At 37.8% G+C, this 27,820-nt stretch overlaps 5 protein-coding genes across 5 annotated transcripts; all 5 read right to left on the bottom strand.

Moving 5' to 3' along the window:
- Window positions 1-314: 314 nt before the first annotated feature.
- Window positions 315-5,623, bottom strand: LOC141770988 (olfactory receptor 2AT4-like). The gene is made up of 2 exons (XM_074640837.1): window positions 5,612-5,623; window positions 315-1,304 (listed from the first exon to the last, which is right to left on the bottom strand). The coding sequence occupies exons 1-2, from the start codon at window positions 5,621-5,623 to the stop codon at window positions 315-317; spliced, it is 1,002 nt and encodes a 333-aa protein (XP_074496938.1).
- Window positions 5,624-6,098: 475 nt separating this feature from the next.
- LOC141770839 (olfactory receptor 52E8-like) lies at window positions 6,099-7,064 on the bottom strand. Its single transcript, XM_074640688.1, has one exon. The coding sequence runs from the start codon at window positions 7,062-7,064 to the stop codon at window positions 6,099-6,101; it is 966 nt and encodes a 321-aa protein (XP_074496789.1).
- Window positions 7,065-10,637: 3,573 nt separating this feature from the next.
- On the bottom strand, window positions 10,638-11,588 carry LOC141770838 (olfactory receptor 2AT4-like). The gene has a single exon (XM_074640686.1). It carries the CDS (start codon window positions 11,586-11,588, stop codon window positions 10,638-10,640), a length of 951 nt encoding a protein of 316 aa, XP_074496787.1.
- Window positions 11,589-17,792: 6,204 nt separating this feature from the next.
- Window positions 17,793-18,767, bottom strand: LOC141770837 (olfactory receptor 2AT4-like). Its single transcript, XM_074640685.1, has one exon. It carries the CDS (start codon window positions 18,765-18,767, stop codon window positions 17,793-17,795), a length of 975 nt encoding a protein of 324 aa, XP_074496786.1.
- Window positions 18,768-23,659: 4,892 nt separating this feature from the next.
- LOC141770836 (olfactory receptor 2AT4-like) lies at window positions 23,660-24,634 on the bottom strand. Its single transcript, XM_074640684.1, has one exon. The coding sequence runs from the start codon at window positions 24,632-24,634 to the stop codon at window positions 23,660-23,662; it is 975 nt and encodes a 324-aa protein (XP_074496785.1).
- Window positions 24,635-27,820: the final 3,186 nt, after the last annotated feature.

Here is a 27,820-nt window from a genome sequence, read left to right as displayed (position 1 = left end):
TGTGTGTGAGTAAAAGACTTAAGTTGTGGTATCTGAAGTTATCATAATGAAGAAAATGTACAGTATTATTTCTTCCTGTTAGTTCATCATGTCCATTGTATGTCATACAGTGCAGTATTTGTAAAGCAATTACATCTGATATTACTAGTGAGTACCATTTAGATATCATTATCATCTGAACTGCACGCTTTATAATAATGAAACACACAAGTACACCAAAAATAGAATTTACACAATCATACCAACCTTTACGTAATAAAAATTATCACATTTAAATAGTCTCAATTATCCCTTTAGAGTGGATGACTGAGGTATCAGTCTGTTATTAGAATGAAAGTTTTTATCTCTATCCCAACCCTAGTTGTTTTCAGCTTCTTTATCAAAGTCTGCTTGATATCTTGAGTCTTGAAACAATATATGATCGGATTAACAGCAGCAGGGAAAAGACTGTACAACAATACCAGTAAAATACGAACATCCAAACTGATAGAAAATCCAACAGTGTTAGCTACATAAACAAAACACCTGGGAAGATAAAAAAGACACGTGATAAATATTTGTGGCGTACAAGTTGAAAAGGTTCTCCTGCGGCCTGCAGCATTGGACATTTTCAAAATAACCACGATGATGGAGATGTAAGAAAACAAGATAAAAGCAAGAGGGAGCAAGAGACAAAACATGGCCATACAGAGAGTAGTGACTTGTACAATTTTAACGTCCTCACCACATGCCTGACTTGTTATAGAAATGTGGTCACAGAAGCACTGAGCAATGACGTTTGATTTACAGAAAGGTAAAGTGAGGGCATGGAGTACAATGGTCACCATCAAAGGCAGAGGTATGAACCAAGCGAACCCACAGAGCACAGAGATGATGTTGTTAGTGATTAGGACAGGATAACGCAGTGGAATACATATTGCAATAAATCGATCAAGAGCCATCACTAACAGCATGAAAGAGGTTACTGATCCTAAATAATGAACAAAGAACATCTGTGTAAAGCACCCATAAAATGAAATAATGCTATCACCAAACCAATACTTCGATATAATCTTTGTGAGAGTCAAAGTGCCAAATGTTAAGTCATTCAGTGCCAGGTGACAAAAGACCAGATATGTTGGTTTTTGAAGTGACTTCTCGTAAATAACAAATGCTAAAATGAAAACATTTCCTATTGCAATAGTTAGGTAGACGAAAAAGAGCAGAGCTGACACAGGTCCGTAATACTTTGGTGAAAGTCCAGGGAATCCAAGGATGAAGAAGCTTCTCATCCTTGTAACATTGGTGTAGTAGATCATTATCACCTATTTCACAATCAGCAGATAAAGATAAATCAGCAAGACAAAGGAAGTTATTAGTCTCATAATTGATCAAATGAATCAGCTTAATCTTTTTTTTTTAATTTTGATTTAAGTTGTCATGAAAAATACAAAACATTTGCAAGTTAAAGCTTCTCTAATGTGATGATTTGATCGCTTTTCTCTATATGATTATAAATTGAATACCTTTGAGCACTTTCAACACATGGGTTCAGGTAACTTTCGATTGCCATTTGCCATTATTTTTTAAATTTAATAGAGGAAACGATTTGTCAATTACATGAAAAACAGTCATTACATTAATGATTAAAACAATTTTAAAAACATAAATTGAAGGCTTAAAGTTAATTACATATTACATTATTCCCTCCTCTCTCTACCTGACTAGACTCTATTACAACAAAATTGCCCAATGATAAAAACTTTTGTCATGAATTGTAACTCTATTCTTCAACGTTTTGACAAAAGCATGTACATTTAGTTTTTTAACATTCCAGTCAATTATCATATACGTTATCAGACAACTATATAAGTTAAAAAGTGAACAAAGACAATTAATCAATATAAAGTAGGTTTTGTGGTTTCCATTCAGAGTCCAAGTAAGAGTCTTACCTTTCAGATGCAGGCCAACAACTAAACGCTGAGTGCAATGCCTGGGTGACAACTAATATTTGCTCCCCGTCATGTCTGACCATACATATCCTCAAAGGGTCATATTCTCAAATGAATCTCTAAATGAAATGAAATCTCTGAAGTGCCCAAACAGCATAATGGTATCTTCTTCCTTTTGATTATCATAATATTGAGTTTGCCATAAGATGTATATTTTACATCTAATCTTAAAATGATCATTGCTTAAATGAGATTGCATGGATATTACGAATGTGGTGATTAACAAAAACAGTTTTGATCAATATGTTATGTACTGTCACACATCCATTTTCTATCCAGTTAAAAAAAGCGCCTGAGATGTGAAGATTTCAGCTCAGTAACCACTGTATGAACTGCACTGTTCAGCAGAATTAAAGCAATGAAAAGGATGGGAATTGTTCACCTCGAGTATTGACTTGAGAGCTTGGCATTGAAAAACTATTAGTTAATACCAACTAATACTAGGGGTGGGACATTTCTTTTTTTTTTTTTATGATTTTTAAATAATGTTTTAAAATGCCAGAATCAATATATTTGCTTCATTTAAGTCTATGCAGAGGTAGAAGGAAGTTACCACTTTTATTGTTGTAGTCTGAGTAACGGGACGTCATATCCGTTCCGTATCCGTCAAAAAACAAAACAAACCGCAGCGAGCCAAAAAGATAAAAAACAGAAAACGGCAGAGAGTCTGCGTGGATATGACCTGCATCCTCATATTTTAAATCCATAGTCGTAAACACTACACATACAGTGAAGTATGGAAACACTTTGGGGTTTCACACATTGCCAGGAAAAGCAGAGCTAGACATCACAGCTAAAGCTGCATGCTGTCACTGGCAGGAAACGTTATCGTATTGTGGTAACGGTAAGCGGTAAGCCGGCCGTCACTCTCATCTCCGTGGTCAAATCGGTCGACGTTACAACTGTAGAGCACCCATATACTGACATTTATGTTAAATGTCTTCCAACGGCCCCAATGGAGCTGACCATGGATGTATAAAGAGAACGGAGCTGACGGGGAGATCTAGAGACGGACTTGGCGAAGTTAGCGAAAGAATACACGTGTGACTACGTCCGGTTTTCAAAATAAGGTGTTAACAAAGGGAACTGTATATACAAAATACATATATGGAAATATAATTGATTGGATTATATTCACCAGAAATATAAAACATTACATGTCCCTTATAAAGTAAAAAGAAAATACCACTAATTTATGAGGGAAATGTCTTTATTTTTTTATTTTTGGGTTGCTGGAAATTTTTTTATAAATAATGCCTGACAATGACGGATATATTTGACTTCAGTACTCTCTCACTACATACAACATTTTTACTGTATCAATTTAGATATTGGCAATGTTGGGGTTTTTCTAAGCTAAGTTATTGCATTGTTTAAATAAACTTGATGTGCATCCATAAGCTATCACCGTACATAAAGCTGTGATGTTCAGGTGTTCAGTTCAGTGAGTTGTAGGTTCAAACTGATACGTTCGGTTCAGTAGAAAACTAGGCCAATACAAGCGCTGTTTACAAAGTTAATAACATCAACATGATGTTATCACATCAGTTTTCTTCTATGGCTTTTGCAGTCTTTCAGTAAGCATTTATCCCAAGGAGGGTGGAAAGAGGAGATGTCACACGTCATCAATGCGTCATATCTTTGGATTACAATACATGCGAAGTAAAATCTGGTCTGCACGCGGCAAATTTGAGCCAATCGACCGCACGACTGCAGCTCCAGTTACACTGCGCATGTGTTATACCTTATACCCCAAGACCCGTATGCGCCCGTGTCCCATCCTCCTTCAATAGGCCTTGCATTTAACCAGGAAGTATCCACGGCCGAGGTTAGTGCTCTCAGTCACCAGTGAGTGGAGCTCCAATGCTAAAAGCTACTGATTCTGTTGTGACAATGGTGATTCAGCATTGTCAGTTCAGTTTGAAGATTCAGTGTTAAAGATTTGTTTGCACATTTTCTGAACACTTTTAGATATTGGCTCTTGGAAATAGGACAGTGCCGTTGGCATATGCCGATCTGCGACCACATGCAGACACATGTGAGTGATTTGACACACATTATTAAGCTGCCTGTGTGTGTTGCTCTTAAGCCTCCAGACGTGTGAGGTCAACAGATCCTTGGCAGTAATAGTGGAACAGTCTATTCAGAATATTCAGCCTCATTCATAAATTATCTACATTGTTTTACTGTATTACACTGCTTTTATTGTTTCATCTATCTGTAAGCAATTTGAAACCCGCTTTGGCATATTTGGAAGAATCACTTTATATTGTGTAATCTCAATTTGGAGAAGGTAATTACAAGTCGCGCAAAGATTAAATACGTGAAAGGTAAGCCTTGTGCTTTATTACTGTAGAATGTATAAACTAAGAACAGAGAGGCTGTGTGTATTATGGAATATCTCTGATTTATTTGCATGCCTACACCAACACTTACACACAATACCATGTCTCTTTGTCTGCTTCTCCCCCTCTCACATTTACATACACACAAATACCCAAACACATGAAGACAAAATGTTCATCTGATCAGTGTCACCAGTACTGTCAGTCCACATCAAAGAGATCATGTGGCATTTTAAAATTATAAAACAGAAAGCTGGAGTGTTGGACTTTAACATATAAATGAACGTCCGTTACATTCCAAACCTTGCCAAACAAGTTCACAGAATGCAGATTAAGCCTATCGTCGCCAAGGAAAGCTAAAGTATTTTACATTATACCGGAGTTGTTGTGTCTGGTTTCTGTAGTGACTTTCCCGTGATGGTGCATGTATGCCTGCAGGTGAGCTCGCTGCATCTCCCCCTGCCCCCAGGAGCGCTCTTTTCAAGTCTTCCTGTGCATTTTTTTTTTAACTTTAATCCTTCCTCTGAACACTGTGTTCTTTTTTATCGGGAGCATCTACCCCAGAAACCTTTCAGCAGGTGTCCCCCCCTCCCTCCACCCCCCGCTCTCTCTCTGTCCCTCTCTCTGCAGGCAGAAGGAAAGAGGCTGGGTGACGCGTCATGAACGCGTCATCAGTTACACTGCATGTCTCAAAGCCTGTGGTGTTAATGCACAGGCTAAGCGGAGTTATAAAAAAAAAGCCCGAAGCCGGATCATTATCTGGATCGCCACCAAAATCTAATAGATTGTTCATTGTGCCACACCCCACCCCTCCAAAAAATTACATTAAAATCCATTGCGGACTTTTGGAGTAATCCTGCAAACGGACAAACCAACAAACAAACCAGCGGTTGTCGGTCCTCACCAACACATGCCTCCCCTGTATCAGGGGCCTGATGTGTTGAAGGACCAAGAACACTGCCTGTATCTCGAGGAAGTTGGGGTGTCAGTCCTGTATCTCTGCCTTACCAATGCTCTCTCTTCCTCACTGTTGCTCTGAGCTGGAAGATTAAATAATGCAAATTACATTAGTTTATATGCCATTATTGTCTTCAGGGTAGGGATGAACCAACGGTTGGGATATATTTTTAAACATTAGATGACTGATGAATAATAATAATGTCATAATCATATTTTAATGAGTTGATGGAACAAGACAAAGATACAAAAAGTCAAGTGATTAAAAAAGTTTATTGTCTAAAGTTTACAACAAAGTCTACATGTGATTTTACTCACTGGCTCAAACATGGTTTAAAAATCTCTGGGCAATAATCATTAAAGTTCTGTTCATTAAAAAAAACAAAGACAAAGCCAAATTTTTAAATATGCATACATTGAAAAATGGTTTTCCCAGTGATCAGTTAAATTGATTAATTGTATACATCAACTTAAAGGTAGTGTACCTACAACTAAAATGGATAAAGATCATCAATATATTTTGCCCATCAAGCCCTGTCTGGGGAGATGCTTTTCATTGCACAAGATGGGACTTGACATTAGATAGCCATGTTTCCTGAAAGGTGCAGAAAAGAAAAAGAAGACAGAGACTGCAATTTGAAGATATGAATGGCTAGGGGAAAGCACAAAATTAAAGTTGGAGGTTAAGTGTAAAGCTCAAAATGTGAAGGTGGGATTTGTCTTTAATGTCATTTCCCATGTCTTGGAAAAATAAATCCTGCTGTTTGCTTATCGGCTGCATTCTGCCTCATCTCTCAGCTTCACATCAATATGAAAGTTTTATCTTTATTCCAATTTTAGTTTTCTTCAGCCTTTTCATCAACATCTGCTTAATGTCTTGAGTCTTGAAACAATATATGATCGGATTAACAGCAGCAGGGAAAAGACTGTACAACAATACCAGTAAAATACGAACATCTAAACTGAAAGAAAATCCAACAGTATTAGCCACGTAAACAAAACACCTGGGAAGGTAAAAAAGACACGTGATAAATATTTGTGGTGTACAAGTTGAAAAGGTTCTCCTGCGGCCTGCAGCATTGGACATTTTCAAAATAACCACGATGATGGAGATGTAAGAAAACAAGATAAATGCAAGAGGGAGCAAGAGACAAAACATGGCAACACACAGAGAAGTGACTATAACTATTTTAACGTCCTCACCACATGCTTGACTTGTAATAGAAATGTGGTCACAATAGCACTGAGCAATGACATTCGATTTACAGAAAGGTAAAGTGAGGGCATGGAGTACAACAGCTACCATCAAAGGCAGAGGTATGAACCAAGCGAACCCACAGAGCACAGTGATGATGTTGTTTGTGATTAGGACAGGATAACGCAGTGGAATACATATCGCAATAAATCGATCAAGAGCCATCACTAACAGGATGAAAGAAATTACTGCTCCTAAATAATGAACAAAGAACATCTGTGTAAAGCACCCATAAAATGAAATAATGCTATCACCAAACCAATATTTTGATATAATCTTTGTGAGAGTCAAAGTGCCAAATGTTAAGTCATTCAGTGCCAGGTGACAAAAGACCAGATATGTTGGTTTTTGAAGTGACTTCTCATAGATTACAAATGTTAAAATGAAAATATTTCCTATTGCAATAGTTAGGTAGATGAAAAAAAGCAGAGCTGACACAGGTCCGTAATACTGTGGTGAAAGTCCAGGGAATCCAAGGAGGAAAAAATCTCTCGTCCTTGTAAAATTGGCGATCATAATTTGAGTTTACGATAAATAATCTATCAGAAACAAGACATGAAACAAAGACTGGCGAGGTAAATGCACTGATTAGGTCTTTAGAATATCAATTGTAGAATATACTACAAACATACCATATAATTTAACAGAGATATCCAACACCCAACTATTCAAAATGACACCCTATATCTGAAAATCATTTATGCTAAAAAGTATATGTAATGACTCTGTTGCTCTCCTATACTCTTTCTGAATATGGCTCTTACTTTCCAGATTGGAGTTCAGTATCCAAGAACCCATTACAATGTCTGGATGCAGAGTAATATCCGCCTTTTATCAAGTTTGACCTGACATATCCTCAAAGGATCATAATGTTAATCAAAGAGCCATATGTTTGTTCGTTTTCCTTTTTCCATAACAATGTCTGTTTCAACATAGATAAAGTCAGTAAAATTCAGACACCAAATGTATTACAATCCTTATTATTTATATTGGAAATAGTTTTGGCCACCAAATAATAATAATTATTATTAAAAATAATGATTGATTATGGTGTGAATCAAAGAGCCATATGTTTGCTAGTTTTCCTCTTTCTAATAACTTCAACTTGAGGAACACATTGCAACAATGCAGACACTAACTTCTAATAAATTACTTTTTTGAAAGCTTAGATTAAAAATAATTGTGTGTGTGTATGTGTGTGTGTGTTTTATGACACGATAAGTAAATGGAGTCTGATGTATTTGGCGAGAGTGATATACTGTAGCTGCTGTTTCTGGTTAAACAAAAAGGATTTTACTCTTTAACAAAAAGATCTATCTTTTCCATAATAATAATAATTTCAGACACTTATTATAACAATCTGAGCCTGTCTGGCAAAAACAAGCATTTGTGATGTGGTTGTTCACATTTACATTGTGATCTGTAACGTCAGGCTTTAGCTTCTATCTTTATCTTTTTGACCAGTTTTTTACTGCCGAGTCAGTTTGACATCCTGGATATATCCTTCAAACACATGTAGGTTTAAACTGTGATCTGTCAGTCCATAGTGTGTTCAGCTGATATTCAATGATCCAATTCCAATAGTGCTAACCGTAGACTAACCTTCTGTTTCTATTATGAGTTTTAAACAATAGCTTTGCTAAAGCAGCACGTCTGTTAATTCCAGCTTGTTGTAGGAATTATTGTGCACTTGACACTGAAACAGGAACCTGCTCCTATTTAAATCTGCACAAATTTTGATGCTAAGCTTCTTTCACCAATGACTAGTGATAACTTATATTCTCATTGAACTGTTGCTCAGAGGTATCTTTGTCTCTTTCTGCCTTTTCAGTTGTCAGTCTGGTTGAACCATATAACGTTTTTTTCTTTTTCTTTTGCTAACCCTTCAATCAAAATAACATCTATTTGTAAAGAGGACTTTTTTTACAACCTAAAAACATGAAAGACCATTCAAAAATAGAATAGTCCTCTCAGCCATCTGACTGTACCGAATCCAGCTTTTGAAATTCGAATTCCAGACTTTTGAACTTCAGTGTAAATATTCATACTGTTTTTACAGTTATGATAATAGCCCTTCTCACAGACAGATTCCCCAACACGCCGGCTTTGCTTTTTCACACCGAACCAAACAACGGTGACATAATGCTGCATCAGTTTGTGATTTTTAGATAGAATGCCGGCATCACATGAGCAAAAGTGGCGTGACGTTTAACATAACAGCTTCATAACATGGGCATGATGACACGGCTCTGTGACTATACCTCTGCTGCCAACTCAGCGGCGCAACAACTCTGTCCAGCCATTCCGTCTCCGTATTTTTCATACTAAACAGTGAGGCGGAGTAACGGCTCAACAGTCCTGCCTTGGCTATGTGAAAGGGGCTACAGTAAATCAAAGCTCCTGGTTAAGGTTGGAGAAAGATTATGACCTTGGTTACATGTTGAAAAATTCAACACTTGCTTGACGCACAACACGGGATGCATCGACTTTTTCATTATTCAATCAGAACCACGATCTTTCCCAAACCTTAAACTAGTAGCCTAGCAACACACTGAAAAAGGACACAAACACTGGTGTGTGGCGTCAAAGTATTTTAGCCAGATGGAGTTAATTTGACTTCATAAAAGCTGTAGCATTACAATGGGGTATTTGTAATGGACAGTAACATATAGCATGTCATCATTTTGATAAAAATAAAACAATGAACTGGAATATACCTACTCAATATACTACAATGCATATTGTCAATTTGAGCCCAAACCTGGGTGCCATGTTAACACTATGCTAAACTGATTCTCCCTAAACAAACTGAGCAGCTGTCGTTCTCTTGATGTATGGCTTTGCTAAAGGACAATTCTCCTAAAAATGAATTTGGTAAGAAAATAATCCACCCCGTTTGTCCTCTCACAAGCCTTGGTCTAACTCAGAACACTCTCTTTTCCCACCCTCTTACTGTAACTTCCATCGTCTTAGATTGCACAAGGCAGTGTCGTGGCAACTTAAAATCAGTTGCTGTTTAGAGTGAGGCAACCATATGCGCAAAACCTAAATATTCTTTTATCAATTCTCTTAAAGATCTTTAATGTGTGCATGTATGGCAATGGAAATCTAATACATAGGTGAAACCTAACACATGCTCTTTTCCTATATGCTCTGCAGTGTTATAAATGTATTTCATCTTAAAGCTTACACCATCTGTTTCTTAAAGATAAACTATAAGATTACATTTCATAAAGATTACATCTCATAAACAATTTTCATGACACTTTTCTGATAAGTTGATCATTTATTTATTCAGAGTTTGGATGAATCTTTGAGAAATATTTTGGAGAGTTTAGGTCAGTGGAGTGACAAGACCATTTGGTAGTCTTTTAAAGATAAAGTGAAAACACCAACAAAACCAAGGTAGGTTAAAAGAAGAAAGGTAGTCCATTATGTGTTCATGGTTTGATGTGTATATTATAGCACAATAGGCTGATATTGTAAAGACGTGCAGGCAAAGTGATGTCTTGAAACATTTTACTTGCCTTTGTCAGACACAGTTTCTACATCATGTTGCTGTATCTAAATCTGGCTCACATGCTCCTAGGTGTGCATTATAATACAGCTCAGTTGGCTTGATCTGACATCGTGTTGAAAATAAAATACAACTTTTCTTTGAAAATACTGTTTGCACCTTTTAATCAGGCTCATTGAAATATATCAAAATGTGAAAGAAACATTCAGTAAATGTAAAACAAAAGTAAGGTACTATGGTCTTTTGTATATTACATTCATGTTTTATTTGGATCATGGATCATGTCACTTTCTCACATTTCTTTTTAGTGCAGCACTTTGTTCAGGTCTTTGATAGAAAATGCAAACAACTGCATTTTAATTTATTTAGCAGAACTGCAAAAATGTGTACATTCATAAAACAATGAAGCCATATCACCACAAAGAATACATGTAGCATAAACTTTCAATCTCAATCATGGAAGTGGTTTAGATGGACGAACATTTTTCATTTGATATACAGCGATGCGAATTTAATGTGAATATTCAGTACGCGTTCTGTATATTCTGACATTGTATGCATAACTTTGAAACTTACTTGATTCCAACTTTAACATTTAACAATCTCTTCATCAAAATATCTTTCATGTCTTTGGTTTTGAGGCAATATATGATTGGATTAACAGCACAAGGAAGAAGACTGTACAACAATATCAATAAAATACGAACATCTAAACTGAAAGAAAATCCAACAGTATTAGCTATATAAACAAAACACCTTGGCAGGTAATACAGGCAAGAAATCAACAACTGTGGCGTACAAGTTGATAAGGTTTTGTATCGTCCCTCCATGTTTGTAATTTTCAAAACAACTACAAAGATGGAAATATAGGAAAAAAATATAAATGAAAGTGGAACCAAAAGACTAAACATTGCAAGAACGACAGCAACAGTTTGAACATATTTTACGTTTCCACCACTTGCCAGGTTTGTAATTGAAATGTGGTCACAATAGCATTGCACAATGATGTTAGAATTACAATAAGGCAAGGTTAGGGCATGAAGTACAACTGCCATCATCCTAAGAAATGTCCCGATCCATGACAAACCGCAAGCCAGAGAAATAATGTTGTTTGTAATTAGAACAGGATATTTTAATGGAAAACAAATTGCAATAAAACGATCAAGGGCCATAATCAGCAGAATGAGAGAATGAATCGCTCCCAAGGAATGAACAAAATACATCTGAGTGAAGCAGGCATCAAAAGATATTATCTTGTCATCCCACCAATATCTGGATATCATTTTTGGTAAGGTCACTGTCCCAAATAACAAATCATTCATTGCCAGATGACAGAAGATCAGATATGTTGGCTTATAAAGCTGTCTCTCAACCCCAACAAAAACTAATATAAAAATATTTCCAACAAGAATAACCAAGTAGGTGAAGAAAAGAAGAGATGACACAGGTCCATAATATGTTGGGTCAAGTCCTGGGAATCCAAGTATTGTGAATTCTTTGATTGTTGTGTTTGTATTAATCATTATAATTTAGTTGTTAAAAAATGCTCTCAAAAAATAAATTTGTAAGATTGTAATTGGTCATCGATTATCATTCAGACGTTATCTAGAGGTAGTCTTTATGATCTAGCTCAGAGGCAAATCCCAATCCTCACAATCAAGGACTGTGCTTCAATCCAGACTGAAGTGTTTACGGCATCTTATAACTGCTCCTTAGTGAATGACGTAATCAGGCTTGTGGAGAAACGGATTACATGGAGCGGCGTTACGTAATTAGGGTACAAAAAAAAAAGGTAACTGTGATCCATTATAGTTACTCAGTCCAAAAGTCAAAATTTATTGCAAAAAAGATTGATGTAATCATTTCCGAAAACAACATTTCCACTGCTGTCACAAAACAAAGGGAGGCACGCGTCTGTATTAACAGGGCAGTCTCACAAAAATCTCACAGCACCATAAATTACTTTTATATAACCACAATAACACAGTTAAGCCCTAGACATTTTCATGTAGGTTAATTTTATTTTATTTCATTTATATGGGTACTGCGGCTGTAACAGAAAGTAATCAGATTAAATTACTTTTATATTGAGATACTTGGATTAGGTTACTGATAGGGCTGTCAATCGATTAAAAATATTTAATCACTATTAATCGCATGATTGGCAATGATTAATTGCGGTCAATCGTTTGTGTTAATGCGTTAAAGAAATCTCAGTAGTTGTTAATATCCTACTTCTCTATTTAAAGTAATTATCATTAAATTGGTAAGTGGGGAAATACTGTATATATTATGCATAGCAAGGAACATGTAATTGGAAGAATCATTAATTTAATAATAATAATGGATTATAAATCCCACAGGAGTAAACAATTGCACTTGGGCAAAACCCCAATGTGTACCTAAGTTGATACTGAGGAGGGAGTCTTAATATCCCTAGTGTTTAATGGAGCAAAAGCACAAAACTAATTTGAGATGTAATCGAAGGTCAGGCTTTTCATAAAACAATCTTTCTTAAGGGCGCCTGGGTTAGCTCAGTTGGTAGAGCGGGCGTCCATGTATCAAGGCTTGGTCCTGACCGCGGCGGCCCGGGTTCAAATCCGGCCTGTGGCCCTTTCCGCATCCACTCTCTCTCTCCCCCCTTTCCAAGACTCTATCCACTGTCCTCTGAATAAAAATGGAAAATGCCCCCAAAAAAATAACTTTAAAAAAAAAAAAAAATCTTTCTTAAAAAAAAAAAAGAATAAACACTTGGAGAGTTGATGGAATTTGGCCTGTAATAAGCCATTGACAACCCTCTGTTATCAATTAAAAATGTCAAAGATTTGCTGGTTACAGCTTCTTAAATATGAGGGCTTCTTGGTTTTCTAGAAAGCAATGACTTTCTGATAGAAAGTGTTGTTTTTCTCTACTCTTCTGTCCAATCTACTCACAATAATCCATAATTTAGGTCTTTCTATGGACCAGGCTTTGAGTCTTGACCAACATAAATCGTTTGGTCTGCTCCTGTTTCTACCAGCTGAGGAACGTTACTAAACTTAGGCCCATTGACTCCTTAGCTGAGATGGCGATGATTATTCATGCATTTATTTCATCCCGTCTTGACTATTGCAATTACCTTTTCACCTGCTTTAGCAAGACTTCCATGGGTTGCTGACAAGTAGTCCAAAAGGCTGCTGCTAAGCTTTTGACCAAGTCCTGCAAAAAGGTGTCACACAACACCAATTTGGATTTCTTTACACTATAGCTTCCCATCCAATTCAGAATCCAGTTAAATATTCTTGTGATTATGTTTAGAGCCATGGCCATGCACCTGTCTGCACTATACTGCAGCCTTGTATATCACCTGTAGGAATCTGAGGTATGAGGTTGTTTAAATAAACTTACTTGCTTACTTTTATACGTTTCCTTTTTCATTTACTTTGGTTAGAAAAAGTAAGAAATCTGGGACTTTTTGACGGGTATTTTGTGTTTGATAATCTGAGTAATGTAGACTGGTGTCCTACACTGTCTTTCTGGCATTTCACAGCATTCATATTTTGCCTTTCCCCAAATCTATAGAACGTAAGTCAGATGTCATGATTCATGTGTAGAAAACATATTAAAGAGTTGATGTTCCCAAAATAGTTAGAGAAAAGAATTGGTTGAACAGAAGATACTGTATATGTAAAACACAGTGTTTGGGTCATGTACATTCTGGGGAAAACAACATTGCATAAGACTGTTTTGAGATGATAATTCCCCAAGGTACAAAGACACACAGAGAGGCCTACACTCACACATGCACACTTTAATCACACACACGAGACACTAATTAGCATCCTCTTGGAACTCATTTGTGTTGTTGTATCATCGTCCTAAAACAAACACGTCACTCTGCCTCCATGGCAAAACTTTTTAATGGTAAATTATTAAGTTGTGGAACACAACATCAATAGATAGTTTGTACATTACTTGCTTATGAAGCATTCATTTGGTCCAGGCCTCAAAAATGACATAGGTTTGTTGAGGTTGGGGTTTACAAAGATGTTAGATTTGACGCAATTAAACTACATGGAGCTACTATAATGTTTACAATGGTCACCATCTTAGTTTAGCATGTTAGCATTTGCTAATTAGCACTAAACACAAAATACAGGCGAGGATAATACGAATATGTCTTCAGTTTTGCAGGTATTTGTTACGTTAACCTGATGATGGTGCTAGAGGAAAAGTCAGGGGAACGCCAAAGTCATTTGGGAGCCATAAATATCTGTATAACATTCTGTGCCAATCCATAAAGTACATTTTGAGATATTTCACTGAATAAGTGAAAACTTTGACCAGCTGGTGGGACTAGATGAAAAGTCAGAGGATCACTCAGGTCACTAGAGTTTAACCTCAGGTGGCCATAAATTTCTGCAGAAACTTTCATGGCAATCTATTTTATATTTATATATATATTTATATTTATATTTTAGTCTGGACCTAAGTGGTGGACTGACAGGCCGAGCGACCAACAGAGACTGTCGGAAAACATTATGGCTATTATCGCATCGACACAAAGAAAACAAAGGAGTGGATATGTGAACTCAAGACAAGACATTCCATGGACTCTTTGGTTACATACAGTATATCTACTATAAAATGAGCATGGAATTGGAGTCAGGGCATGTGTAGCTTAATATAAAAATGGGAAGGAGGAAGCAGCTAGCCTCTGTCCAATGTGAACAAGAAAAAAAACATCTACTACCACTTTAAAGCTGAGTAGTTACATTAACATATTGTATCTTGTGACTTAACATATCCAGTATATTGTCATTCAAACATAGGTTATAGTGTTCTGTAAGTACTATATTTGTCAATGATAGGACCTGCAATGCTCATGCGTTAATTGAAACAACTAAACTGCATTCTCAATTATGTTTGGAAGGAAACATTTTTTCTCTAGGATTATATTTGTCTTTGACGTATCACAAATACAATAATAATAGTGCGCGGACGGCTGCAGCAAGTACAATAATCGACATGAAGAACAGGTGACGTAGTATATCAAGCAACCGTTAATGAATGTTACGCGGAAAAATAACGTTATTAGTATAATAACAAGCGAGAAAGTCTACTACTGGATAGCGTGTTGGGAGGTGGACCCGTGACCCGTGTTGTGTTGAGACGCAATTCTGAGGTCCCCAAACCGGACACACTCCTCCCCCCAGCTGCACCTTGATTTGCTGTCCATGAATATCACAAACAGAATCGTTGACAAGAGACAACCCTGGTGGAGGCCAACACCAACTGAAAACGTGTTTGACTTTGTGCCGAGTATACAGACACAGCACTTGCTTTTGTTATACAGTAAATAGGAAACAGGCAGCAGTATGTGCAAGTAGGGGATTACAAATCATCATGCTTAGATATTACTTGTGGGGTCCCACAGTGGTCAGTATTGGGTCCAAACCTGTTTATTTTGTATAAACAGTAAATGACATATGCAGGGTATCAAGGACACTGAATTTTGTTTTATTTGCGGATGACACTAATATTTTATGTTCTGGGGAAAATCTGCATCAGCTTTTGGAGGTGGCACAACAGAAATGAGAAAATTGCAACGGTGGTTTGACAGAAACAAATTGAGTCATTAAATTTTGTCAAAACTAAATTTATTTTATTTGGAAACTGAAAAATAGACATACAAGTACAAATGATGATAGATGATGTTAGTATTGAAAGAGTATATGAAAATAAATTTCTGGGTGTGATACTGGACCACAAAATCTGCTGGAAACCTCAGATAAATTATGTAAGAACAAAGCTGGCAAAGAGCATAGCAGTTTTAGGGAAAACAAAAAACATACTGGACCATGAATCACTGCACATTCTGTATTCTTCACTTGTATCACCATATCTGAATTACTGTGTGGGAGTTTGGGGTAACACTTATAAAAGCAACTTACAACCATTAAGCATACTACAAAAGGGAGCAGAGCACAAATATAAATCAATTTAAAAAGCTATACAAAAAAATATATATTTTTGGGAGGCATATGGATGAGACAGAGTTGCGGTAAGGGTTGTATTTATTTTTTTTTAACTCCGGATGGATATGTGGGTTGTAAATAAACCTGGGATGCTGTTCATATATTTAATTTGGGATGTAAATAAATCTGGGATAGTTTATATATTATATTATATTATCATTCTATGATATATGAGTTAATAGAGGAGAAGTGAGAAAGGGGTGGGGAAATATAAGTTTTACTTTTACGTACTCCTTTTCGGACACTAATACTCTTGTTTTATTTGTTAATATTTAGTATCTGTTTTTATTTATTTTTATGTTAGAAATAAAGTCATTCATTCATTCATTATACAAAGGCCGGGTGGCTCGTAGCAACGACCCCATACTCTTGCAGTACCCCCCAATGGACTCCCCAGGGGACACGGTTGCAAGCCTTCTCCAAGTCCACAAAACACATGTGAGCCCTGTTCAGACCTGGTATTAACATGCGTCCTGAGTGATCCAATCACGTGGACAGCTCTAAGTACAGGTGTGAACGCACTCAAGACGCATTGAGGATGCGTTGAGATCCGATCGCACAGACCACATTCAGAGGTGGTCCGGGCATATGACCACATTCTTTTAGCAGCGTGTACGCAAATGTGTCCTGGGCCACATTGAAAGACCGCCTACACAACTGCGCTCCTCATGTGAATAGACAGGTAGACGCTTTGCGGCATGGAAACGGCTTCTGTGCTCCACTGTATCCTGTCGGTACAACTGTATTTTATTACAATATATCTTATCAATAGGCCACATATCTGCTATCAGACTAGGCACGCAAAGTGCATTATTGTGATACTGTCTGTGATGTGTCGGTATTTTTGCTCCAGTGCTTTGTACGGAGCTGACACCCGCCCACCTACTCTCATCTCAGCTCTCTGGCAAAGGCAACGGTGTTGCAACGGCATGGAGGTCCCCTTCCCCGGGGACTGCTGGTACAATAACCTTTTATTTTATGTTAATAAAATGTACCTGAATTCACAAATATGTATATGTATATTACTACTGACATTCATGTTATAGAACATCACAACGTCAGCTGTATTAGCCGTGTGTTTACTATGTGTTTATTTGCATACAGAGTGGGGAAGTGAGATCCGATCACAAGTGGTCACTCAAGACGCATGTGGAGACACATTCTAATGCCAGACGTAAAGCTGTCCACTTGAGATCAGACTTAAAGCTGTCCACTTGTGATCGGATCACTCAGGATGGATGTTAATGCCAGGTCTGAACAGGGCCGTGGACTGGATAGGTAAACTCCCATGACCCCCCCACCAAAAGAGCTGGTCCACTGTTCCACAGCCAGGATGGAATCTGCATCCGACAATCGGTCTGACTCTCTTTTCCAGAACCCTGGAATAAACTTTCTGGCTGACCAGTGTGATACCCCACTAATTGGAGCACACCCTTTGGTCCCCTCTTTTAAAAATGTGAACCACCACCCCGGTCTTTCATTCAATTAATTGAATATATCGATATAGCAGATGAAAGAAACCTTTTGCTTCCCTCTAAGGATAAACTTGGTTTAAATTAAAACATGTTTCAAAATGACATGGTTACCGTTGTGACAGCTTTGATTTTCAGTTAACCCAAAATTAATATTTTGTATGACATAGTCCAGTCCTCACAAAGAGAGATGGTTGTAAGAAAAAGAAAGAAAAACATTGAATAATGCATTGGCTTATCAGTTACTAATAGCTGAAACTTGTGCTTTTCGTGGTACAGCTCTTCTGTTGAATCGCTTCCACAAGCTTTCTCTCATGTCTTTAGCTCTCAAGCAGTATATAAGTGGATTAATCATGGGAGGGAAAAGGCTATACAGCGTGATAATTACTATTCGCACATCAGCACTAAATTTAATGCCAACATTGCTGGCTAAATATACAAAACATCTGGGTAAATAATAGAGTGAGATTATAATCAGCTGTGTACTGCAAGTGGAAAGAGTTTTTATACGACTTTGTAAATTTGCCATCTTAAATACTGCTATAATTATAGAGCAATATGAGAAGATTATGAATGCCAGAGGTCCCAGTAACATTACCATTGCATCCGCAAAAGCAGGAACACCATAAGGGGCCCTGTCAGTGCATGCTAGGATTGTTATACCAATATGATCACAGTAGCAGTGGTTGATTATGTTTGAGGCACAGTAAGGAAGAGGGTAGGCCCTAATAACTAACATTAAAGGGCCGTGCTTGGCAACAATCCATGCTGTAATACTGAGAATTTGGATAGTGGAGTTTTTAAGAACAAGGGGATATTTGAGAGGATGGCAGATCGCTAAATACCTGTCTAAAGCCATCAGGAAGAGAATACAGGAATTCACTGTACCGAGATAGTGAACAAAGTACATTTGGACAAAGCAAGCAGTGAATTGAATGGTCCCTGATTGAAACCAATACTTACTGATAATCTTAGGTAAAGTAGTTGTGCTGAAGAGGATGTCGCATGTGCTCAGATTTAGAATGATATAATACATCGGCTTATGAAGGCTGCGGTCGGTAGCAAATAAAAAAAGAATTGTAACGTTGCCTGTCACAGTCAAGACATAAACTAAGAACAATACTGCAGAGACAAGGCCTTCGTACTCTGGATGAAGTCCAGGGAATCCAGTAAGGATAAATTCAGTCACAATGCTATGATTTCCCTCTGGCATGATGGAGTAGATGCTTTCCTAAACACACTGAAAAGGAAATATGGGGGAAGTGAGTCAACACATTTATACAATAGCAATTAAATAGCATTATTTATCTGATGTATAATTCATTGTCTTTGCACTCTCAACCAGTTCATAAATTATAAAGCATTAAACAGAATAAATATAACAAAGTATGAGCAACTCTTATAAGACTTTATCTGGCTGTATCAAATTCTAGGACTCAACCTTTTACGCTTACCTTTCTCAAAGAGTTTGGCAGCATACTCTGCTGATTTCACCTGCTGACTCAGCTGTTAAAAAGACTTTGGGCAGCATGCCTTGTGATGAAGGTCCTTATCCATCCTTTCTTTATTCTCTGTGGATCACTAACTCTCTCTCTCTCTCTCTCTCTCTCTCTCTCTCTCTCTCTCTCTCTACCCAACTGGTCAAGGCAGATGGCCGCCCACCCACAGCCTGGTTCTGCTCAAGGTTCCTTCCCATTAAAGGGGAAAAAAAAAGAAGTTTTTTTCTTGCCACTATCACTCTTGGTGAAAAACACTAATAGTAAGAGTAATTTTAGTCTTATAAGTTTCTTATTTCTCGGTAGGAAAAACCCAGCCCAGTGTTGCCAACTGTTTTCCAATGAAAGTAGCCAACAGCATGAGCTCCAAAAGTCACTAAATCTAGCGAGACAGTCACCAAGTCTGCAACACTGACCTTGACCTGACCTTCAGGTCTCTCTCCAATCCCCCAAAATGATCACTATGAACGTAAACATATCTTAATGAATAAGGGGTGTAACGGTACACAAAACTCACAGTTCGGTATGTACCTCAGTTTTGGGGTCACGGTTCAGTATGTTTTCGGTAAAATAGGGAAAACAAAGAAAATGCAGAAAATAACGTGTTTTTTTTTATTTATATTGAAAATGATAAACGTTAAACAGTTGCTCATTGGCCACAATTCTTATTTACAGGCATTTAAGGCATTCAAATACTGGCATATTGTCAATAAAAAAATAATAAATAGCAAAAATAAGTGACACAAATGTCTGTAATGCAAATGTAATGTAAATGTACCCCAATTTCCTTCCAGGGGTCAATAAAGTATTTCTGATTCTGACTCCGTAATGCTCCATCATATGACTCCGACCAGTTTATAATTCCTCAACTGCAGCTTGCGCTCCCACAGGGGCAGGTACAACAAACTGACTGAAATGCACACGTGAAGGGTGAAGGCACATTGTGGCGGGACTCAAAACACTTTGACCAGATGATTTAATTCTGTATTGTCTATGATCGAGTGTGGTAGCCTACACAGCCATAAACACTATAGCATTAGTTACTTTGGCACACTGAATCTGCAGTGGGAGGCTGCTTGAACGCTGTGGGTAGACAGACTCACCATCCAGTCCATTTTTGTTTCATTCCGCTAATTGACATATTCGGGTGATGCCGTCATAAATTAAATGTTTGAAGTGTATCCAGAGATATACCCGACTTCAGTTTAACAGTGTCTGCATAGAGTTTGACATAAATCGTCATCCATTGAGCTTGATTAACCCGGCTAACCGGGCTAAACCGACTAGCCTGCTCTAGCTGACAACAACTGGTGCACTGCTAAAACTTTCCGGGTAAAACTTGCGCTTCAGAATTTCTATTCTGCGAGTTTAAATAGTAGACATAAACAGCTGTTTGGGTCACAGGGCTCACCGAAGGGACGTTGCGTCCTATACTGAACGGTTCAATACGATTACACGTACCGTTACACCCCTATAATGAACGTAAACCATGAACATGGCTATTGTTAGTACTCACAGTTGTCAAGCTAGCAGCTTGGGGAAGACTCTGGAGATGCGCAATGAGTGCGCAGATAGGTAGGTAGGTAGACAGGCACGTAGCACGCCCAATCACTTCATTCGGGTCAATGAATGATTGGACGGGTTTATTACAGTCCTGCAACAGCCACAGATACCAGATTGTATTTCTTTTTCTTAATATCAGAGCGTTTGATTTATTGATTGCTGTCGGGATGTAATGGGAATTTCAAAAAATCTAACAAAAATGTTTTTGAAAAAGATTACCAACTCTGGCTTTAATATCCTACTTTCTACCAATAATTAACACATATTAAATTGTTCAGTGGGGAAACATTGTTCATGCTGTGCATAGCCATGATGGTTATTTGGAAGAACCATTAATTTAATAATGCTAATGGATGATCCTAGCTAACTAACTAGTGTTGTTGCGTTTTTTTTTGTGTTAGGTTTCAATTTACAACGTTAACCACGTGTTTAAAACTATTTAAAACTGTAACCGTAATACAGGACAAAATATGTTTCCCTCTAAACGTAATTGAGGGTACAGTTTGGTTGTATGGGAATGTAATTTTTTGGGAGACAGGGTCTAACCGAAACACATCTGCAAAAAGCATAGACGCAAATCTGAGGTCCCAAAACCGGACACACTCCTCCCCCCAGCTGCACCTTGAGATGCTGTCCATGAATATCACAAACAGAATCATTGACAAGAGACAACCCTGGTGGAGGCCAACACCAACTTAAAACGTGTTCGACTTTGTGCCGAGTATACGGACACAGCACTTGCTTTTGTTATATATAGGAAACAGGCAGCAGTATGTGCAAGTAGGGGATTACAAATCAATATGCTTAGATATTACTTGTGGGGTCCCACAGTGGTCAGTATTGGGTCCAAACCTGTTTATTTTGTATAAACAGTAAATGACATATGCAGGGTATCAAGGACACTGAATTTTGTTTTATTTGCGGATGACACCAATATTTTTTGTTCTGGCGAAAATCTGCAGCAGCTTTTGGAGGTGGCACAACAGAAATGAGAAAATTGCAACGGTGTTTTGACAGAAACAAATTGAGTCATTAAATTTGGACAAAACAAAATGTATTTTATTTGGAAACAGAAAAATAGACATACAAGTACAAATGATGATAGATGATGTTAGTATTGAAAGAGTATATGAAAATAAATTTCTGGGTGTGATACTGGACCACAAAATCTGCTGGAAACCTCAGATAAATTATGTAAGAACAAAGCTGGCAAAGAGCATAGCAGTTTTAGGGAAAACAAAAAACATACTGGACCATGAATCACTGCACATTCTGTATTCTTCACTTGTATCACCATATCTGAATTACTGTGTGGAGGTTTGGGGTAACACTTATAAAAGCAACTTACAACCATTATGCATACTACAAAAGGGAGCAGAGCACAAATATAAATCAATTTAAAAAGCTATACAAAAAACTGCAGATGGATATTTGGGTTGTAAATAAACTTGGGATAGTTTATATATTATATTATATTATCATTCTATGATATATGAGTTAATAGAGGAGAAGTGAGAAAGGGGTGGGGAAATATAAGTTTTACTTCTACCTACTCCTTTTTGGACACTAATACTCTTGTTTTATTTGTTAATCTTTAGTATCTGTTTTTATTTATTTTTATGTTAGAAATAAAGTCATTCATTCATTCATTATACAAAGGCCGGATGGCTCGTAGCAACGGTCCCATACTCTTGCAGTACCCCCCAATAGACTCCCCAAGGGACACGGTTGACTGCCATCTCCAAGTCCACAAAACACATGTGAGCCCTGCTCAGACCTGGTATTAACATGTGTCCTGAGTGATCCAATCACGTGGACAGCTCTAAGTACAGGTGTGAACGCACTCAAGACGCATTGAGGATGCACTGAGATCTGATCGCTCAGACCACATTCAGAGGTGGTCTGGGCCACATACGGCCACATTCTTTTAGTGTACGCAAATGTGTCCTGGGCCACAATGAAGGACTGCCTACACAACTACGCTCCTCATGTGAATAGACAGGCAGACGCCTTGCGGCATGGAAACGGCTTCTGTGCTCCACTGTATCCGGTACAACTGTATTTTATTAAAATATATCTTATCAATAGGCCACATATCTGCTATCAGACTAGGCACGCAAAGTGCATTATTGTGATACTGTCTGTGATGTGTCGGTGTTTTTGTCCCGGTGCTTTGAACGTAGCTAACACCCGCCCGCCCGCTCTCATCTCGGCTCTCTGGCGGAGGCAACGGTGTCGGTGGCATGGAGGTCCCCTTCCCCGGGGACTGCTGGTACAATAACCTTTTATTTTATGTTAATAAAATGTACCTGAATTCACAAATATGTAGGATATTACTACTGACATTCATGTAATATTACATCACAACGTCAGCTGTATTAGCCGTGTGTTTACTACGTGTTTATTTGCATATAGAGCGAGAAGTGAGATCCGATCACAAGTGGTCACTCAAGACGCATGTGGAGACACATTCTAATGCCAGACGTGAACAGACGTACTTAAAGCTGTCCACTTGAGATCAGACTTAAAGCTGTCCACTTGTGATCGGATCACTCAGGACGCATGTTAATGCCAGGTCTGAACAGGGCCGTGGACTGGATAGGTAAACTCCCATGACCCCCCCACCAAAAGAGCTGGTCCACTGTTCCACAGCCAGGACGGAATCTGCATTGCGGCTCCTGGATCGACAATCGGTCTGAGTCTCCTTTCCAGAACCCTGGAATAAACTTTCTGGCTGACCGGTGTGATACCCCAATAATTCGAGCACACTCTTTGGTCCCCTCTTTTAAAAATGTGAACCACCACCCAGGTCTTTCATTCAATTAATTGAATATATCGATATAGCAGATGAAAGAAACCTTTTGCTTCCCTCTAAGGATAGACTTGGTTTAAATTAAAACATGTTTCAAAATGACATGGTTACCGTTGTGACAGCTTTGATTTTCAGTTAACCCATAATCAATATTTTTTATGACACAGTCCAGTCCTCACAAAGAGAGATGCTTAGAAAAAAAGAAAGAAAAACATTGAATAATGCATTGGCTTATCAGTTACTAATAGCTGAAACTTGTGCTTTTTGTGGTAAAGCTCTTCTGTTGAATCGCTTCCACAAGCTTTCTCTCATGTCTTTAGCTCTCAAACAGTATATAAGTGGATTAATCATGGGAGGGAAAAGGCTATACAGCATGATAATTACTATTCGCACATCAGCACTAAATTTAATGCCAACATTGCTGGCTAAATATACAAAACATCTGGGTAAATAATAGAGTGAGATTATAATCAGCTGTGTACTGCAAGTGGAAAGAGTTTTTATACGACTTTGTAAATTTGCCATCTTAAATACTGCTATAATTATAGAGCAATATGAGAAGATTATGAATGCCAGAGGTCCCAGTAACATTACCATTGCAACCGCAAAAGCAGGAACACCATAAGGGGCCCTGTCAGTGCATGCTAGGATTGTTATACCAATATGATCACAGTAGCAGTGGTTGATTATGTTTGAGGCACAGTAAGGAAGAGGGTAGGCCCTAATAACTGTACTTAAATTGGCAACATTGGCAACAATCCATGTTGTAATACTGAGAATTTGGATAGTGGAGTTTTTAAGAACAAGGGGATATTTGAGAGGATGGCAGATCGCTAAATACCTGTCTAAAGCCATCAGGAAGAGAATACAGGAATTCACTGTACCGAGATAGTGAACAAAGTACATTTGGACAAAGCAAGCAGTGAATTGAATGGTCCCTGATTGAAACCAATACTTACTGATAATCTTAGGTAAAGTAGTTGTGCTAAAGAGGATGTCGCATGTACTCAGATTTAGAATGATATAATACATCGGCTTATGAAGGCTGCGGTCGGTAGCAAATAAAAAAAGAATTGTAACATTGCCTGTCACAGTCAAGACATAAACTAAGAACAATACTGCAGAGACAAGGCCTTCGTACTCTGGATGAAGTCCAGGGAATCCAGTAAGGATAAATTCAGTCACAATGCTATGATTTCCCTCTGGCATGATGGAGTAGATGCTTTCCTAAACACACTGAAAAGGAAATATGGGGGAAGTGAGTCAACACATTTATACAATAGCAATTAAATAGCATTATTTATCTGATGTATAATTCATTGTCTTTGCACTCTCAACCAGTTCATAAATTATAAAGCATTAAACAGAATAAATATAACAAAGTATGAGCAACTCTTATAAGACTTTATCTGGCTGTATCAAATTCTAGGACTCAACCTTTTACGCTTACCTTTCTCAAAGAGTTTGGCAGCATACTCTGCTGATTTCACCTGCTGACTCAGCTGTTAAAAAGACTTCGGGCAGCATGCCTTGTGATGAAGGTCCTTATCCATCCTTTCTTTATTCTCTGTGGATCACTAACTCTCTCTCTCTCTCTCTCTCTCTCTCTCTCTCTCTCTCTCTCTCTCTCTCTCTCTCTCTCTCTCTACCCAACTGGTCAAGGCAGATGGCAGCCCACCCACAGCCTGGTTCTGCTCAAGGTTCCTTCCCGTTAAAGGGGGGGAAAAAAAGGTTTCTCTTGCCACTGTCACTCTTGGTGAAAAACACTAATAGTAAGAGTTATTTTAGTCTTATAAGTTTCTTATTTCTCAGTAGGAAAAACCCAGCCCAGTGTTGCCAACTGTTTTCCAATGAAAGTAGGCAACAGTATGAGCTCCAAAAGTCACTAAATCTAGCGAGACAGTCACCAAGTCTGCAACACTGACCTTGACCTGACCTTCACGTCTCCCTCCAATCCCCCAAAATGATCACTATGAACGTAAACATATCTTAATGAATAAGGGGTGTAACGGTACACAAAACTCACAGTTCGGTATGTACCTCAGTTTTGGGGTCACAGTTCAGTATGTTTTCGGTAAAATAGGGAAAACAAAGAAAATGCAGAAAATAAAGTTTTTTTTTAATTTATATTGAAAATGATAAACATTAAACAGTTGCTCATTGGTCACAATTCTTATTTACAGGCATTTAAGGCATTCAAATACTGGCATATTGTCAATGAAAAATTAACAAATAGCTAAAATAAGTAACACAAATGTCTGTAATGCAAATGCAATGTAACTGACCCCAATTTCCTTTTAAGGGATTAATAAAGTATTTCTGATTCTGATTTTGTAATGCTCCATCATACGACTCTGACCAGTTTATAATTGGGGGGCAGGTACTACGAACTGACTGAAATGCACACGTGAAGGGTGAAGGCACATTGTGGCGGGACTCAAAACACTTTGACCAGATGATTTAATTCTGTATTGTCTATGATCGAGTGTGGTAGCATACACAGCCATAAACACTATAGCATTAGTTACTTTGGCACACTGAATCTGCAGTGGGAGGCTGCTTGAACGCTGTGGGTAGACAGACTCACCATCCAGTCCATTTTTGTTTCATTCCGCTAATTGACATATTCGGGTGATGCCGTCGTAAATTAAATGTTTGAAGTGTATCCAGAGATATACCCGACTTCAGTTTAACAGTGTCTGCATAGAGTTTGACATAAATCGTCATCCATTGAGCTTGATTAACCCGGCTAACCGGGCTAAACCGACTAGCCTGCTCTAGCTGACAACAACTGGTGCACTGCTAAAACTTTCCGGGTAAAACTTGCGCTTCAGAATTTCTATTCTGCGAGTTTAAATAGTAGACATAAACAGCTGTTTGGGTCACAGGGCTCACCGAAGGGACGTTGCGTCCTATACCGAACGGTTCAATACGATTACACGTACCGTTACAACCCTATAATGAACGTAAACCATGAACATGGCTATTGTTAGTACTCACAGTTGTCAAGCTAGCAGCTTTTGGAAGACTCTGGAGATGCGCAATGAGTGCGCAGATACGTAGGTAGGTAGACAGGCACGTAGCACGCCCAATCACTTCATTCGGGTCAAATGAAATGATTGGACGGGTTTATTACAGTCCTGCAACAGCCACAGATACCAGATTTTATTTATTTTTTTATATCAGAGCGTTTGATTTATTGATTGCTGTCGGGATGTAATGGGAATTTCAACAAATCTAACAAAAATGTTTTTGAAAAAGATTACCAACTCTGGCTTTAATATCCTACTTTCTACCAATAATTAACACATATTAAATTGTTCAGTGGGGAAACCCTGTTCATGCTGTGCATAGCCATGATGGTTATTTGGAAGAACCATTAATTTAATAATGCTAATGGATGATATATCCCACTGGAGTAAACAGTTGCACTTGAACAATACCCCAATGTGTACTTAAGTTGATACTGAGGAGGGAGTGTTAATATCCCTAGAGTTTAATGGTGGTCTCTCAGCGCATACTGTAGGGCATGTTTAATCTGAGCATTACGTTACAAGCAAATGATAAACATGAAATGTGAAGTCTTTTGGCGTTTGAGTTCCATGCCTTAAGTTGTTGGACATGTGGTTGTTATTATTACTACAGTTATTGTGGTAGTTGTAGTTTCAGTATGGGTAATGTAATGGTAAAAATGGAAGTAGCAGCATGATTAGTGTTGTTAGTAGGGGTGTAAGAAAATATAAAAAATATTGAGTATCGCAATATTATGTTTTGTGATAATGTAACGATTGTATCAATTTTTAATAGTTTACATGTGAAGATTAACTCAGTCAATACTTTATTTAATTTGCAAAGAGATGCACCATCTCAGTGTATGAGCCCTCTTTAAGTAGTGCTATGATGTTGGATGTTACAGGGACTTTGATAAATGTGAATTGCATAAAAAAGTACCTTTTTTTACTAAGATTTTATGCATATGGTGGCGTGTTTTTTATACTATGACAGTTTTCCTAAAATTAGATTAAAAAAAATCGCATTATATCGCCTCGCTTACAGGAATGCAATATATCACAATATATTGAATATCATAATAGGTATGGTATCGCCCTAGCCCTAGTTGTTAGCAGTGCTTAACAGAAGCTTCATCTACTCAAATGGTAAAACCTGTATTCAGTTTTCTCTAAAGATGGAAGCAAAAGCACAAAACTAATTTGAGATGCAAGACAAGGCTACCTTGAGTCTTTTCATTAACATTCTTTTCTTAAAAAAAAAAGAATAAACAGAGTGGATGGATGTTGCCCTGTAATTAATTAGTCAATGACAACAGTCAGTTATCAATTAAAATGTCAAAGATTTGCTGGTTACAGCTTTTTAAATATGAGGGTCTGTTGCTTT

The sequence above is a fragment of the Sebastes fasciatus genome, chromosome 7, assembly GCF_043250625.1.
Source record: "Sebastes fasciatus isolate fSebFas1 chromosome 7, fSebFas1.pri, whole genome shotgun sequence".
NCBI lineage: Eukaryota > Metazoa > Chordata > Actinopteri > Perciformes > Sebastidae > Sebastes > Sebastes fasciatus.
Note: the sequence above shows the minus strand (reverse complement) of the source record. Positions and strands in the feature narration are given on the sequence as shown.